This window comes from Engystomops pustulosus, chromosome 8 (genome assembly GCF_040894005.1).
Source record: "Engystomops pustulosus chromosome 8, aEngPut4.maternal, whole genome shotgun sequence".
In the NCBI taxonomy this organism is placed as follows: domain Eukaryota; kingdom Metazoa; phylum Chordata; class Amphibia; order Anura; family Leptodactylidae; genus Engystomops; species Engystomops pustulosus.
Window position 1 is genome coordinate 38,942,652 of NC_092418.1, and position 17,665 is coordinate 38,960,316.

At 39.0% G+C, this 17,665-nt stretch overlaps 1 protein-coding gene across 2 annotated transcripts in view; it reads left to right on the top strand.

The window, feature by feature from the left end:
- LOC140075161 (uncharacterized) overlaps window positions 1-17,665 on the top strand; it is a 167,907-nt gene that overhangs the window by 100,511 nt on the left and 49,731 nt on the right. For both annotated transcript variants that reach the window (XM_072120705.1, XM_072120707.1), the window contains exons 41-52: window positions 161-322; window positions 1,617-1,694; window positions 3,304-3,675; window positions 3,769-4,122; window positions 5,147-5,497; window positions 7,867-8,001; window positions 8,400-8,549; window positions 9,327-9,443; window positions 14,237-14,410; window positions 15,033-15,240; window positions 16,337-16,497; window positions 16,581-16,693. In XM_072120705.1, coding sequence (XP_071976806.1) covers window positions 161-322; window positions 1,617-1,694; window positions 3,304-3,675; window positions 3,769-4,122; window positions 5,147-5,497; window positions 7,867-8,001; window positions 8,400-8,549; window positions 9,327-9,443; window positions 14,237-14,410; window positions 15,033-15,240; window positions 16,337-16,497; window positions 16,581-16,693 — 2,375 coding nt within the window. The remainder of the gene's footprint in view (window positions 1-160; window positions 323-1,616; window positions 1,695-3,303; window positions 3,676-3,768; window positions 4,123-5,146; window positions 5,498-7,866; window positions 8,002-8,399; window positions 8,550-9,326; window positions 9,444-14,236; window positions 14,411-15,032; window positions 15,241-16,336; window positions 16,498-16,580; window positions 16,694-17,665) is intronic.

Genomic DNA, 17,665 nt, shown 5'->3' on the forward strand with positions numbered 1-17,665 from the left:
GAGTAGTATATACTACTTTTTTTTTTCCTTTATACTTGAGTAAAGCCTAGTGGTACGTATACACAGTAGATTAAGGATCACTTTTTATATTATTTAAAACTTGCATATTAATACTTAAAGGGAATCATTTATATATAATGTATCTTGTTTTATATTTTAGAGTACAAACAGAAAACTTTTCACTGGAGTTAACATTTCTGTTGAAGGGGAACAAATAAACCTTGAAGTTCAGAAGAAAACTGCAGGAAGCACATCGGATATCGGTCTCATTCTCCGCAATGACCTCAGCTCAATAAATCACGTATTACCATCAAGCATAAAGGTTGGCTTCAGACCCACCATCATCAGTACATAAAGCGCTCTGCATTGTGCAGTGTCATTTGTCGTACTCTACTCTGATGTTAAATTGGAAGGTGGTTCAGGGGTCACACTCATTAAACATATTGGCACATATGTTACTGCAAGGCTAGCGCTGCACTCCCATTTCTTTTGGATTTGTACTAAGCATTGGATCTAATGGTTATACTCAACCCAGATCTAACTGATGTACACTGTTCAATCTTATCTGATACAGGTCATGGCAACCCGTCTCTGTGCAATTCACTGAATGAGAATGGCAGGTGAAATATTCATTAGGACTATTCGCTAGTTTGTTGCCATATATTATGTCTCTAAAATGAAAGTACATATTAAAGGGACACTGCCATTAGGTTTACACCATTACCATTACCAGCACCCTCTTGTAGGGTATGAAATAGTCTTAAAATATCCTCTTTTATAGAAAAAAAAACTAGCCGTTTATCAGTAAAAAAAAAAATAAACTACAAAGTCATGTGAAAATGAGCAGAGAGGAGTCACTTTTAGAGGCTTAAGAGGGAGTGTTACATTAAATACCCATTTTGTGGGCTCTATTTGCAGGTAAAATCATGCTTTTAGAATCATGTTAAAGATAATAATAGCATAGATTTGGTGCTATAGAGATATGGATATCTGATGTGAGGCTCCCGCTTTAAGCTTTGAAGTTGATGCAATTCAAGTGAATTTTTTCTGCTCATTTGCAAATGACTTTTTTTTTAAACAGGTGAGATTTTACATAAAAGAGGGAATTCTAGAAAGGACATTTCATTACCTAACTGATAAGTGATCATTAATGTACAAGCTGGAAGTACCTTAAACTTTACATTTTGTTATAGGAAGTTTTTAGCTGTAAAACATGTTTGGAAACTAGACTACAAACTACAGTATTATGTTAGGAGTATCCCTTAAAGAAAATTTACCATCACTTTTTTATACATTACTATTTGTTCGAGATAAAGCCAGAAGTGAATCCAGCAAAAAGGACAATTCTAAATCCTTACTTTATATTCCTGATTTATATTGAATTCAGTTCTGGGGTTGTCAAAAAAAGGCATCACAAACAGTGTAATTTTTCCTCCAAATACTGTGTGTGATATCAGCCTTATAAACCTGCTCATCTCCATCTACTTGAATTATGTCACTTACGGAAAACAGTTTATAGTGACAGACTGTACATGCCCCTTGTTTATTCTATTACATACGTGTATATATATATCTGTAGATTAACGTATAGTGTTTCTTATTCCCTTATGTCGTAGGCTATTTGCAATGGTGAATTTACTCCTACTTTATTTTATGGACATTGTCATGGGGAACTGACACGGAAAGTCATGGAGGTAAAAAAAATTACTTTTAAATTGTAAATATACAGATAGTACTGCATAGAAAATACTAGTGATGTACAGTTTTTTTGAATCCCATTTTGACACAAGAAATCCAAAATTGGGGTATTGCTAGAATATTGGGGCTCATTTACTAAGGGGCCGAATCGCCGGGTTTCCCGAATACAACAGTTTTGCGATCGGATTGTGTCGCATCGGCGCCGTCTTGAATGCGACTGGAAACCAGGGGCGTGACCGTCGGAAAACCCGACGGATTCGGAAAAAACGCAGTATTTAAAAAAGAATTTGCTTGACAAACACTGGGACAAAGAAGGTGAACTTCTGCGGACCTCGGTGCAGCGACACCTGGTGGATATCGGGCGCACGGACCTTAGTGAATCCCGGCAGATGGGAATCCACATTGGAGAACGCTCTGTGGGATCGCAAATGGACTGGGTAAGTAAATGAGCCCCATTGTGCTCCTGTCAAGATATGCTGTTGCTTTCATTTAAGCAAAGCGGCTATTTAAAAATTAAATAAAAATTAAAAAAATACTTAAACAAAAACTCATTTCTACTTGTGCACCCTTCACCTAATTTCCATCTATATAACAGAAGTGCAGAAAGAAAGGCTCCAGGCTACAGTGCAGTCTCCTGTCTGATTTCAGCATTTTTTACATTTTTATTGTTTTGTGTTATACCTCACTCCTATTGTTCCATATGACTCTTTGTAGTCTGCAATGTAATATTATACAGGCAGTCCCTGGGTTACGTACAAGATAGGTTCCATGGGTTTGTTTTTAAGTTGAATTTGTATGCAAGTCGAAACTGTATATTTTAAAATAGTAGTTACAGACAAAAAATTTTTTGCCCCAGTGACGATTGTAGTTTCAAATTTTTTTAGTGTAATTGGACCAAGGATAATCAAAAAAACTTAATTACAGACACTTTACAGCTGATCATTGCAGTCTTGGACTATTGTAAAGCATTCAGAGAGCTTCAACAGAGGTCACGGTGGGCAGAGGGATCTGTCTTTAACTAGGGGTCGTCTGTAAGTCAGGTGTTGTTAAATAGGGGACTGCCTGTATTTGTATATGTCCCCTACAATTTGTAAACCGCTACGGAATTTGATGGTGTTATATAAGTAAAGATCATTATAGATTATAATTATTATACTATCAATCCCACAGCAAAGCATCACATGGGCATCTAAAGTCAGCACCATCTGTACCAATTGGGGAGACAGTCCAATTTTAGTTTTCTCTTTGTTTTCTTTAATGAGACAATATTTTGACAGTCAATGGGGCTAAGCGATCATCTGATTTATTATAACTGTGTAACTGGAGCTGTCTAATCATGATAGGAAACTAATAGGAGTCCATGTAATTTTATTATTCCGGTTGTTTAGGGACTAGTGACTTAAGGGAGCAGAATGAGATTTAATTCTCAAGACATCACCACAATTTTCAACCATCAACTAAAGTTGGGGGTTGGGAAATTCTTGCAATTTAGAAAACTGGACATGGACACCATTGTATTAAACTTGTAAAAATATTTAGGTAAAGTTCACTCATTAATATACCTGTATACAGAAAATTAATGCAATAAACTTGTGTTTTGTTAAGATTTCAGGTCCAGTGAGAGCTACATTCAATGGGTCCCTCTTGACTACTGGCTACAAAACCAATATATTTGGATTGGCCTCCTCAGGCGACACCTTTGCCCGCATAAATATCAACACTGAGTGGGGTCTGCACAACACTATTGAGATAGGGTTTAAACATGCCCTTCCTCAGCTCCAAAGCCTTGGGATAGCCAAAGACAGCAAGATGAGGATGGTGGCAATTAGACAGGGCAAAAATGCAGCATTACTTGACATAAGTATTGGAAAATGTGTCTTCAAAGCTAGTTGTGAAGTGCGGACTGATAACAACAGAAGTTTGGCATCTAATCTAAACTGGACCAGCTCTGTGCTCAACTCTTGCAACCTCCTTGAGGTAAAATATGAGCATCCTTTATAATCAATTAATAATCATTTGGACGTGCAGTCATATATAGGTATAAATTATATGATTTAACCTTCCTTTCAGAAATTACATTTACCAAAGAATGTGACTATGATGGGCTCCTTACAGAGAACTCCCTGTGACTTTGGTCTCTTAATGAAGGTTGACTATGAAGGGAAAGAAGTCAAGATGCAGCTGAAAACAATATGTGACCCTTACACCATACAAGGGACAGTGAATCATTCTGTGCCTTTCCTGAGCACTCTGGGATTGCCTACTACTAACCGCATCGAGCTGTCTACATTGGCCCGATCATCTGTTGGTGGCTTGATCGTATTTCATTCTGGGAATTGCAGAATAAATGCTAAGGCAGACATCAAGGCCAAAAATAAAACTGAATGGATACTACAGACAGAAAATGACTGCAAATTGTTGAAGGTAACAGTGTCTTATGTTCTTTTATAACTCAATTATAAACTAAAACGGAGTCCAAAGAAGCGCAGGGTGCTGAGACATGAGGAGCTGTTTGGTGGTATTCATGGTATAGAGCTGCTTCAGCTTTTACTGTGGTCCCCACCCTTTGAATTGCTATTATAAAGATATAAAGATGGTTACTTTATAACATATAGCCCAGGAATGGTGGGAAAGTGCTCACATCCAATCCCATAGATTGACAGAACTGGAGGAGTCAGGGGAACATTCAGACAAACACCAGTTTTGAGGTCTGGGAGCATAAGGAAATGCTTCTACTTCAATGGGCCCACATCTGGTGACAAGGTTCCTTTAAAGGGCATCTACCTCCAGGATGAAGGACTGTATGTAAATGAGCCTTAGGGGCTCCAGGCTCCATAGGTGTTAATGGAGCCTGGAGCCCCCCCTCAGGCTCATTTGCATACAGTCCTTCATCCTGAGGGTAGATGCCCTTTAAGTCCCTGAACCAAGCGGAACCAATTTCACATTAAGATCTACCTCTTTGTTGGACCGGACTTAAATTTGGACTTTAAGTTCACAGTTCATATGCCATTTTAAAGTCCATAGAGTGACTATGTTGTCATATAATTGTAAATCCTAAGGTGAACTCAAAGTGACAACAAGACAAATTTAGTCATAGAAAAGGTAAATGATAGAGGGTGGATCCAACCTTGGTCTTCAAACATCCTGTCTCAGGTTTTGCCCCTTATAATAATTTTGAAAGCTTATGTACCAGTTTTCTTGTTTCAAGAACATTGATCTATATTATTAATGATCTTTCATGATCAAAAAGATTACGCCCACCACAACCATGACATCATCAGTTCTGAGCGCAGTTTCTCCTGCCATATATAAGTGAATGAGAGGAGGTCAAACCCAATCCTACTCATTAATTGTATGTTTTGGCAGCTTGATTCAATTAATAAAGCAAACACATTCATTTTTATGAGTGATGGAGATTAATATTCTGTGGTTTCATTTGCTTTGACAGGATCTCAATATTCCGTCTCAGACTCGGATTAATGGCTCTGCAGTTATTAATGGTTGTGAAGCCGAGATGCTCTGTGCCCTTACATTGGATGGTAACACGTCCATGCTCCAAATGAGGACCGAATGCCAGCCAAAGCTAAAAGTGGAATTTATATTCCGACATAACCTGCCCATGTTAATAGAAATCAGTGAGGAAAGCAAGCTGTCAATCACTGTTGGCAAACAGACAAATTACAACATTGACATTTTACTGAAGTCTGGAATTTGCTCCATTGAGGTTAAAGGAGATATAAATGCTGACAATAAATTGCAGTGGAAGATGGTTGCAGAGAACAAGTGTAAGACTATCCAGGTAATATGAGGAAAGTCAATGGGGGTCATTTAATTTTGATCAGGACATTGGGACATCAGGTTTTGTATTTGTTTGATATATCTTAGAGGTTGATATGTCAGGCAACTGAGTCTGTGGGGTTTTTGAGACTTTTTATTAAAAAGTTGCACAAAAGTCTCAAACTCTTCTATAACCCCTTCTAAAAAGTTTTTGGGACTGGAATTTATTTGCGACTTCTTACCATGATTTGCGCCAAAATTTTTAATACGTTCACATGATAAATGTACATGAGGCACAATACTGAAAAAACCTTTGCTAACTTTTCCAGGCTTAGTCTCAAATTTAGACACACATTTATAAATATGCCAAAAAAAGTCACAAATATAAGAGAAAAAAAGAGAAAATCTTAAGATAAATGACCGCCAATGTATTTCTCTGTGGTCATAACGTATGGTCACATTCATCTGAGAATCCATAAGGATGCAGAATCTGTGTAAGAATATAAAAAAGTCCTAACTTATACCCTAGACCATTATAGGCAATGAAGGTGCCCTCAAACCTCCACTGGAGTCTATATTATTTTAGGAGTCTGAATTCCCTAAAAAATCTTCAGAACCAGCACATTAGTGGTCCAGGAACATGCCATCAGCTTATGGCACCATTATACATTTGTAAGACTATAGGGCTGTTGCATCTCTACTTTGATATTATACTTCTTTGGAACCAATAACCAAGTGGAATGACATAACACTGAGTCTGTGGACTGTATGTGTATATATGGTAGGGGGTTGTCTAATGGATGGCATAGATGAAAGATGAAACACTCAGGACCCCTACTCTTATCTGTAATAGAGGGTCACTAACAAACATTTCGGAGAGATGGCTATTCCCAATGTAATGTGCCAGGGCTGTAAAAAGCTGGCCCTAAGTCAATTATCTGATCATCCTGGCAGCCTTTATCTAGATAGGGATTGTGTTTGGCAGAGCAACTATTGGGACATTAAAGAATGACAAACTACCCATTAAACTAGATTTGCATTAAGTGTTTTATTGTTTTTTTTAAGTCCATTTGACTAAAATTCAATACTTGGGGGACTTCACTTGTATATGGGACATAGCTAGACCAAATGGTGAGCATGCAAATGGCAATTCTTTAACTAACTTCCCCTAGTGATGGCATTACATTTTCTCTAAATCCTATATTAATTCTGCATAAAAGTACATGTTAAAATGATCATTTTAATTTTGCGGTACTAATAGTATATCATAATGATATACGTTTATACATAATTCATACATAAGATTCAATTAAGCAGTGCAGGTTGCTTGGAATTACTGGAAAATTAATTGTCATATAATTATAATTTATTGTCCCTTGAACTATGTCTGATGACTCGCCTTGTGATGAGGAAATGTCACAAGGTTTATTTATGGTGGATGTCTAGATGCAATATCATGTTAGAGGTTCTTGTGTGTAGATGAGGTCACCTAGATTTATGCTGCAAACATTGTCATTAAAATGTCTTGAGGAGTCTTGTAGGTTCCCATGGGCAGATATTATATCCCAGAGTTCAGTGTAAATATCCTAGTTATTAAAGCACATTCAGATGATGGTGACTGACACTTGGAATAAACATGGGCACGAAATATAAAGGATCTATATAGGCAAAGTTAATGAAAACGAATCTATAGATATAAACATTATATCAAGTGGGGTTTTAAGGGATCTTGGAAAACCCTGTTGGGGCTGGTGCAAAAATAATTCAAAAAGTTTACCTTCCCTGCTCCAGGTCCTGGTTCCAATGTAATGACAGTGATTGGTGACCCAACACAACTGGAAGGGTCTCAGCTGAGGCCACTTATTGGCTGCTATGGGCCTCTTGACCTCCCAAGAGTGTTGGGGACAGATGCCCAGGAGCAAGGGAGCTATACTTCTTTCTATTTGCTTACCCCTGCTTTGTCTTCATGGGAGCCCTTTAAAAAGCCCTTGAAACAAAAAAGTGGTATTAAAACACGTTTGATTGAGTAAATGGGCTTCTCATTTCACTGCACTTGATCATCATCTTAGTTACATATCAACTAAATATTAGCCTTAATAAAAATATTTTTCCAAACTATCAGAAACCATACCCTTATCCCAACTTCCCCCTATCTGCCATTTGTTTAGTTTACATGTTACCAGAGGAACAGACAGAGACCCTTTAAAAGTACAAGGCAAAAAGAACTTTATATAAATATGGACAAGGAGTAAGCACAGGAGAAAATTGCTATCTAGGCCAAATTATTTTTGAAGAATATTACTTTACATAAACCTTGCTTATATATATATCCATAACTTTATTCCCACACAATTGTGTATGTAATGTAAACATAAGTTCTATTTTTCACAGGACCTTGGTGCTCCCATGAAGATAGAAGGATCTGGATACATTATAATTAACAAGAAAGCCAATTTGGACTCACAAATGTTAGTGGTGGTTGATGAAAGCAACCTGCAAGGATTACTGATTCTAAAAGCAACAGAGGTACGTAGTGTCAGCATAGGAAACCTATGTGGGTCCACCATAGCTCATGACTTTTAGGGCCCATCCACAGTACATCATATAAACATGAATAAAATAAAAAAATATAAAATATGTAAATCATTCTTTAAGAATGATGGGTGGGCTACTGTTGATGGTGTATGGTGCTAATCTCTGATGATAGATTCTTAATAAAAAAATCATTGCATAAAAAACACAAGAGGTTAGTCCGTGGATAACTAAAAATGTATGGCTTTTGAACTGCAAAATTGTTAACAAGTTAAGGAAGGCAATAGTACAAGCCACGGTAAAGAAACACTACTTATATTTACAAAACCAGTTATTTCAGCAATTTTCATAATGATTATTTAATGTTCTTTCTGTTCCCTCTTATTCTACAGAAAAAACAAGAGTTAGATGCAATTCTTACCCACAATGTTCAGCCTGCAATATCCCTTGGTATACCCACAAGAACCATGGTAGATGTCACAACGGAAAGAAACAGTGAACTTTATAAAAGGTCAATTCACCTTAGCTGGGACAATAAACAGGTATTTAGCATATATAACAGGCAAACAGTATATGGATTATTCGTGGTTAATCATTTTGCAAAGATATTTATATAAAGTAACCATGGGTGTTACCACTGTAGGAGCATCCTATGCAGCAGTAGTAGGGGTAACATCATAGTTGGTGACATAGTTTGATAGCATTAATAAGGATTAGGGGGCATATACTATAAATATAACTATAGAGGTCATAGTGATCGCAGTTGCAACCATGCCCAAAAGCAAGAGTGTAATCACAATATTATAGAGGTGTCTATCAAAGATAGAAGCGAGTAGCTGTACCTAAACTAACATTATATGGCATCCCCTTACATAAAGCTAAGATGCTGATATCATAGAAGAGATATATTATTGATATTCTGTTCCAAAACACATATAGTTCTTTCGGGGATAAGAATAAAAAACATATGTATAGGCATGTGCCCCTTAAGACACTGACAATGTAACTGGATCAATATTCATGGAAGCTGCTTAAGGTACTGATGGACATGAGAAAAAGTTGTGTGTTAGCCGTAAGCTTAGCTTTTGTCCTGGGGCTGGTGAGTTTTTAGCTACATCCCTGCTCTGGAACCTCTTTCCTCTATGCACTAACTGGTTTTGTGTGATCATTCTTTACTTCTATACTACTGATACAACAAGGTTGCATGCTACCCATGTGTGAGGAACATAGAAACATGTGAGCAATACTAACAGGACATCAGTGACAGCCCGGATTAGTCACTCATTCATGATAACGTTTTGTTGAATTTGTGATAACAGATTAGTGAAGAAGTGAATTTTCTTCAGAAGGATGAACATGTAATGTTCAGTTACAAGATAACACATAATCTGGAAACCCTGAAAAAGTTCCTGCTCGAAGATAAAGTGGAAATAAGGGTAAGTTATTGCTATATTTGGGTCAACACCCAAGTGACATGTGACTGACATTTTTGAAATCTCACCACAAAAAGTCTAATTCTCCCCTCTACAGCTGATGGTACTTGAAGAGTTTATTGGAGATGCATAATATTATGTTATTTTATATACAAATGAAGTATGAATAGGTCATTAATTCTGCTATAGGAAAGGAGAGAGTCACTGGGGGAGGGGGGGGGGCATACATTTTCCCTTGTCCACCAATTTTATGGCAGAAAAAGCACATGAAGCTATCCCTCTACACCAGTTTTGGCCTTTTCCAACCTGCATGCCACTTTGGGAACTAAGAGTGATGTTAGAAACACCAGTCTTAATGAATTCCCCAACGAACTATTAGGGTTGCAAGATGTCTCAGATTGCAATACCATGGAGTATGGAAATTGTAATACTTTACTTAGTTTAAGTATTGTGTTGTGTCTTAGGACTTACTTACCCTCTCACTGGAGACTAAGGGGGCTGTTTCTCCTATTCCTGTATAGGAGTACTAGACTTTTGTCTACATCAGTGATGGGCAACCTTTTGAGCTTAGTGTGTCATAATTCGCCAAAAAAACGAGCATAACTCGGGTGGTGTGTCACCTTGACAAAAAAACATATTTTTGTGATATTTATATTTTAAATAACAAATATGTATACTATTTAACTTCTAGGGTACTTTAACCGTGGATTGTCTGATTGATCCTACCATGTACTGCCATACAATCAGACAGGTGTGAAATTGCTTAGTAACCTGCAAACTTTCAGTCATGAAAGTTCACAGGTTATAGCGAGGGCGCAGGCACCGCTGTCCGCATTTCCTTCATGCCCTTTTGGCATGGAGAAGGTGTGCGGTTAAAAATAATCGCAATGTCTGGCGATTTGCAAGGCGTTGCGATTATTTCAGGGCTTGTACGTCACAAAACTGACACACAAGCCCTGATGACTTCTATCATACAGTGCACTGACCTTACTCACTGTGTGATGGGAGTGGTTGTCCTCCCTCATCCCTGCTCTGGAGTTGGTCAGCGTAGAGGTGGCAGCTGCTGGGACATCACACAAGGCAGCAGCAATGTGGCCTCTGACTGTGTTGCCATACTACCCCCACCACAACTATCGGGAGCTGCACAGGAGCCTCCTGGGTGTATGGCCGGGTCACCTCTCCTGCTGTGCCCTGTGCTGATACCTGTGCTGACTGGAGACACTAGGCACAGCTCACACATGGGGAGTGGCCGGCCCGGGGAAGGAGGAGGAGTAGGGGGGAGTGCTGGGAGCTCAGTGCAATCTCTCAGCCTCCCGGCTACTGCACCTGATCATGTAGGATGAAACTTAACTCTCAGGCAGCCGCGTGTCAGTGAAAATGGCTACGTGTGTCAGCACTGACACGCGTGTCATAGGTTAGCCATCACTGGTCTACATTGTCATTGCATGTTGGCTTTTTTCTTGTGTTCCTTTAAAATTAAAAATGTAAAAATATGGTTCAAATTTTGGTTTTGTGGCAACTCTACTCTCATTATAACAATACTTTTATCATTATCCTACTCTCTCAATTTTTCAGTATATATAAACCAGCAATATAGATGAGGGATAAAGGTAATAGAAGAGAGACATATTGCCGAATTGGTGTCCGTGCAGCCCCTGACCAATCACAGCCATGTCTAGTAGCAAGGGGCATCAATTTGCTCAATTGGCTGCATAGCCGCCACTCCAGCAATATTTCCAGGCCACGCGGGATCGTTCATTTCTAGAACATACATACTAAAAAACATGTAGATTAAATGATCAGGCTGAATTTACAAAAAAAAAATTCTTACCAAAACTACAAAATTGAAAAAAAAAAAAAGGGTCATGATTAAAAGATCTAAAAAAGGATAAGGATATCAGAAAAGATGGCAATTACATTAGAATCTTATTTATATGTTGAATAAAAAAAATGTATATTGATATCTAACTGCTTCCTAAAACTAATATCATTCTGGGGAACAAGAAGGCAAAGGCAGAACGCCTTTGCTTGATTTCTAGTACAGTTTAGATATATACAGTGGGTAAGGAAAGTATTCAGACCCCTTTAAAATTTTCTCATTTTGTTTAAATTGCAGCCAATTGGTAAGATCAGGAAAGTTCTTTATTTGCTCATTAACCCCTTTGCATCACATCCTTTTTTGGTTCATTTTTTACTCCCCACTTTCAAAAACCTATATATTTTTCATTTCTACATGTACAGAGCTGTGTGAGGGCTTATCTTCCGCATAACAAATTTTACTTCTCAGTGACGTTATTTATTTCTCTATGCCATGTACTGGGAAGCTCCAAAATTCCAAATGTGCTGAATTGGTGAAAAGTTGGAATAAACTTGACGTAAAAGTGGCGTTTGGGATATTTGGGCGCTATTTTCCGTTATGGGGTTTATTTTATATCAGTTTAGGGAAAGGGGCTACTTTATTCCTAGATACGGATTCTTTCTACCATATACTGCAATACTACTGTATTGTATTATATGGCATATTTACACATGATTCATTACAATATGCCACTGGCAGAGAATCTGCAGAAACCATACAGACTTGGATCTAACAAAGACCAGAGGCTGTCATGGCAACTGATCGCCGCTCCCTGATGACGTTACAGGGAGCGATTATTAAAGACAAAATGGCGGCCCAGGCACCACTGGACTTCACCAATCACAGGTGATAGTGTTGGATGTTTGCTGCAATATACAGCAAACCCCATGTCTCTATAACGAGGGCTCAGTCCCATAAGCGAGGGCTCAGGCCCTTTTCATACATCATTAACAGCTACGCACTGCACATTACGTCATGGAACGTGCAAAATGTGTGGAGAAAAGCAGGCGCTGATCATCACCTGCCAAATACAATCCCAGCAGTAACATGTGGTGGTGGCAGCATCATGGTTTTTTTTTTTTTTCAGTTGTAGTGATGACTGGTTGTATTTTTTCTTGTTCAATAAATTAGCAAAAACCTCTACATTTTTCTGTACAGATGGGGGCAGAGTGTACATTAATGAACAAAATAAATTGATAGCAATGAAATAAAAAGGGTCTGAATACTTTCCGTACCTATTGTATACTTCTGCCTATATATTTCTGTGACTATTCTGTCACAGTAGCACTGTAGTCCGTTCCATCTTATTAGTGGACCCATAGCACTTGCTATAGTATCTTCATTATCTTCGGGACCCATGCCACTTATATTAATGTCATGAAGCAGTTATACAGTGCCTTGAGAAAGCATTCGGCCCCCTTGACCTTTTCTACCTTTTGGCACATTTCAGGCTTCAAACACAAAGATATAACATTGTAATTTTTGGTGAATAATCAACAACAAGTGGGGCACAATTGTGAAGTAAAATAAAATTTACATCAAATTTAAAAAAATAAATAAATAAACTGCAAAGTAGGGCCTGCCCTTCTGTAGTATATAGTCAGCCTGTCCCCCCTGTAGTATATAGCCATCCTGCCTCACTGTAGTATATAGCCATATCCCAAAAAATAATTAATACTAATACTAACCACATGGTCTATCCCAAGTCGCCGGCCTCTTCTCACTGAATAACCTAGGAGGCTGCCGGCACCAAAGCAATAATGGGCGCTGGCTGTGCACAGCAACCAGCGATATGTGTATATTAAAGAGGCGATTGCCTACCCTCTCCTTTGACCAGGCTCCGATCAGACCACTGCAAATCTACCAAGAACCGGCCATCCCTCTAAACTTTCTTCTCAAACAAGGAGATGACTGATCAGAGATGCATCCAAGAGGCCCGTGATCCCTCTGAATGATCTACAGATATCTACAGCTGAGGTGGGAGAGAGTGTCCATAGGTCAACAATCAGTCATACACTGCACATATCTGGCCTTTATCAAAAGACAGCCATTTCTCTAAGATATCCATAAAAAGTCTCATTTAAAGTTTGCCACAAGCCACCTGGGAGACACCACACATGTGGAAGAAGGTGCTCTGGTCAGATGAAACGAAAAATGAACTTTTTGGTCAATGCCAAACAACATCCCCTCTGCCACACATGGTGGTGGCAGCTTTATGGTCTGGGTTTTTCTTCAGCAGGGACAAGGAAGATGGTTAAAATTGAAGGAAAAATGAGTGAAGCCAAATACTGGACAATTCTGGAAGAAAAAAGGTTGGAGTCTGCAAAAGACCTGAGACTTGGACAGAGATTTATCTTCCAACAAGACAATGATCCCAAACAAAGCAAAATCTACAATGGAAGGTTCACAAATAAACGTATCCAGGTGAATGACCAAGTTACAGTCCAGACCAGAATCCAGTCGAGAATCTGTGGGAAGAGCTGAAAACTGCTGTTCACAAACGCTTCATCTAACCTCACTGAGCTCCAGCTGTTTTCCAAGGAAGAATGGGCAAGAATTTTAGTCAGTCGATGTTTAAAACTGATTTTGTCATCATTGTGACTCTAGAACACTTGAGATTTCCCAAAATATTCCTGCAACTCCTTTATGTTGACATTACATTTTTATGTACTGGAAATGTACCCTGCCCTCAGCCTCAGGATTTAGAATTTCCCCAAATTTCCTAAGACTCGTCATACTTCAGTTAACAGGCATCATCAAGCTCAATTTCTCAGAAGTATGCAGTCTACAAGGAACGTATGGAAATTCCCATAATCTATCCTTCTTGAATTATGAATTATATCCATCATGTCAGTGGACCTATCATTTTAATAAAGTTATTATTTAATAATGTTCTCAGTATGGTGTATAAGAAAGGATATGTTTCTTTTATTCTTAGGCTGATATAGAACTCCAGGAAAATAGAAATATGAGCCTGGCCACTTACTATGGACCTCACTTTGTCAATACCACGGTGAGAATACGGAGTAATGAGACAACCTGCAATCTGACCACAAGCGTCCAGCACAACTTGCCTTGGTTACTGCGCCAAGGAATTTCTGCTTCTATTCTGGTAAAGTATATTGAAGTGCAAAGAGGGTTTTTATTAGATCATCAAAGAAACCTTAAAGGGATTGCCTAGGATAAGTTATTTGGTTGTTGGCCAAACAGATACTTACTAAATCAAGTTTTTAACATGATTACTACCCTGATTTCTTGATTCCAGATTTTAATGCCACCATCTCCACTTCCAGATTTGATCATAGAAAGTAAAAATGTGTAAGGCTCTATTCTCACCAAGTTTAGCCCTCTTTTGCACACGGCCATGTGCTCGCCCAGGACGTAATCCGGATGAGCTCACGACCGCAGACAAGAAGGAGGGTGAGTGCTCTTTATGCCTCCCCTCTCCATTGAGAGTCCAGAGGCCGACACCATAATCAGGCATTATATAGGACAGGTCCCATATTATACATGGGCGGAGGGCACTCAGCTAAATCGTGGTGTGGTGAAACACATTGTGCTCACCGCACCCTGATCTGGTGCCATGATCCTGCCACAAATGACTCAACTTACATGGCCAATCATAGCCGTGGAACGTCGGGTTCGCTTATCTCTACTAAAAATATTTCTCCATTGTTTGATTTATTTTATGAGGCATCATTGTGAAACCAACAAAATGCCTGATCTCTCTTTAGAGCTCACTGGACATACTAGCAATGAACGGCAAGCAAGAAGTGACTATGGAGGCCACAACAACGCAGAGCGCCTTCATGTGCACTGTGTCATCACTGTCCGCAGGAAAGAACAACAAGATCCTCTTCAAAAGTGCCCACAACATGGACTCTTTTCTAAAATATGGATTTCCAAAAGTGATCCATGTGACAGGAATATTGGGAAAAGAAGGTGTGTAGGTTCATAGAAGAATATCAAGAACTGAAAAAGGAGTGTTTGATTACAAATTAGTGAACCATTGCCTAAGTTAAAGAAACCGGTCATCAGAATTTGGCCTAATAAACCACCACTAGTATATTGTCCCATATTGTGACACCTTTGTGACATTCATACATATATGAATGAATGAATGAATGAATGAAGTGCCATTGCTGCTTGCATGGAAGTACATAGAGGTGGGGGCACCAAAATGCATATTGTGGGGTCCCTTACTGGCAATTATTAACACTACTAGGTTGAGGCTGCTCCACCAGAGTACCAGAGGATGCAATGGGCTAGTTCTACACCCTCCACATACATATTGAGGACTAATGTAAAGATAGATGCCACTGATGCACATAATGTATCCCTGTCAATAACACTAGCCCAGCCAAAACGATCACCAGGACTTGGTGCTTGCGTGTCTTCATCTGCTTTCTATGCTAGTCAGTAATATAATATCTGTGATACATGGATTCCACCTCTCATCAGATTAATTTATGCAATCAATCTGGTCCAGTTCCCCTCTCAACAGGGGTCAATTAGTGTCTGTTTAGTCTACCACTATGTACGGTATATACATCATATCTGCCTGCAAGCAAACCAGGAACAATGCTGAACATGTTAAATGGTGCACTTACAGCCCGATTTGCATATTGATATAAAAATATAGGGGCATATTTATCAGGATCAATGCGCCACGTCAGTGGGACATGGAAGGGGAGCGCACTCGCTGCTGCCGGCTACTTTTCCAGACGGTGCCTGGCGTAGAATAAGCGGTGCGCAGCTACCTGCCCTGATACATCAAGAGGTGGACGCACGAGCGGTGGCCTATGATAAATATGCCCCATAATGTGAAATGTAATGTAATTAGGCAAATTCCCTCTTCTCACTTGCTGAAGTGCTTTTCAAAACGCACTGTAAACGCAACTTAAACGCAACGTGTGAATGGGGCCTTAACTTTAAGAAAATGAAACCCCTCAAAGTTAGAAATGTTGAAAAACGTCAGCACCATGCATGGGTACAAGTGTTTTTTTTTTGTTAACAGTTTTTTTGTCAACTTTGACAGGAGATAAAATAAATGGCACATTGGACTTGGAATCTGACAAGAAGAAACTAAGGATCGATTTAAAATCCTTTATGGATGTAAGCCATAATTTTGGCATTGCTGCTGGAGTGAAACATTCAATGCCGATGCTGCTTTCCTGGTCAATACCAAACTCAATGCAGGTAATTGAATGACTGCTAGATATGACCTTATGTTCTTATATGTGCTCTTATATATCACACACTATACATGTCTCTTTTCTCAGGTGCTGATGCAAGCGGTATTAACCAGTGCCGAAGCTGGTGGAGCTTTGATGTTTAACTGCGATAAGGGCAGCAACGTTTCCTTCTCTGCTAATGTCATATCCAAGCAGCAGAGGTCAGTACATTCACTCCTTTCTGGGTAACATGTATCAGTCACACTGCTCCACAAATAGTACAGTCATAGTACAGTGAGGTAGTAGTAAGGAGACTGGTTAGATTTGTATCTTTCTCTACTACTTACTTTGGTAAATAACCTCTGGAAAGATTTGCAGACAATCAATGTTTCGACCTCTCATTGACTATTCCTATCAACCTACAGGGTTTTAATCCAGATATAGTTTTAGTACATAAGGATTTAAACACTAGAATTTTATAATTTTTAAGGTTATGATTTAGAAGAAATCTACTATAAAAATTAAGAGTAACAAAACAATCCTAAAGCACCATATCATGGGCTGGATCATATCTCATAAGGACCCCCTTTATTTTTTTTAAATCAAATCTTTTTTATTGAAACATCTCCAACACCTTTTTCCATTTACAACAATGATGACAATTCCCAACACACTATCCCCCCCTAACCCCCCCCCCAGCCCAAACCCCGATACAATTCCGTAAGAGTCCATAACTTGACCCTCCGTCACGGAGGTAAGTGTTCATATTCTTGTATATCCGTCTTCATGGATTGCAGGTTATCATCTTGATTACCTCATACATGCATCACTCATTCCGCCACAAGACAAAACAAAGACTATTTATATAGCTACACACAGTCATATTAGGGCGTCTCAAGAGGAGAGGGGACTTATCAAGAACCTAGAGGGGAGACCTGGTGTAGCAATCCATGGTCCCCACACGGCGTCAAACTTTTTCATGGCCTTTCTTTTTTTGTACACTCCCTTTTCCAGCCTAATTACTTCATTGAGCCGTTCCTTCAGCTCCTTAATAGTGGGGGGAAGCGGTTGGATCCATTTGGACGCTATCAATTTACGCGCCTGATACAATATGCGGGACATACCTATGATGTCCGGTGTGATTGTCATATCATCCTCCAGCAGACCCAACAAGCAGATCCGTGGGGATACCT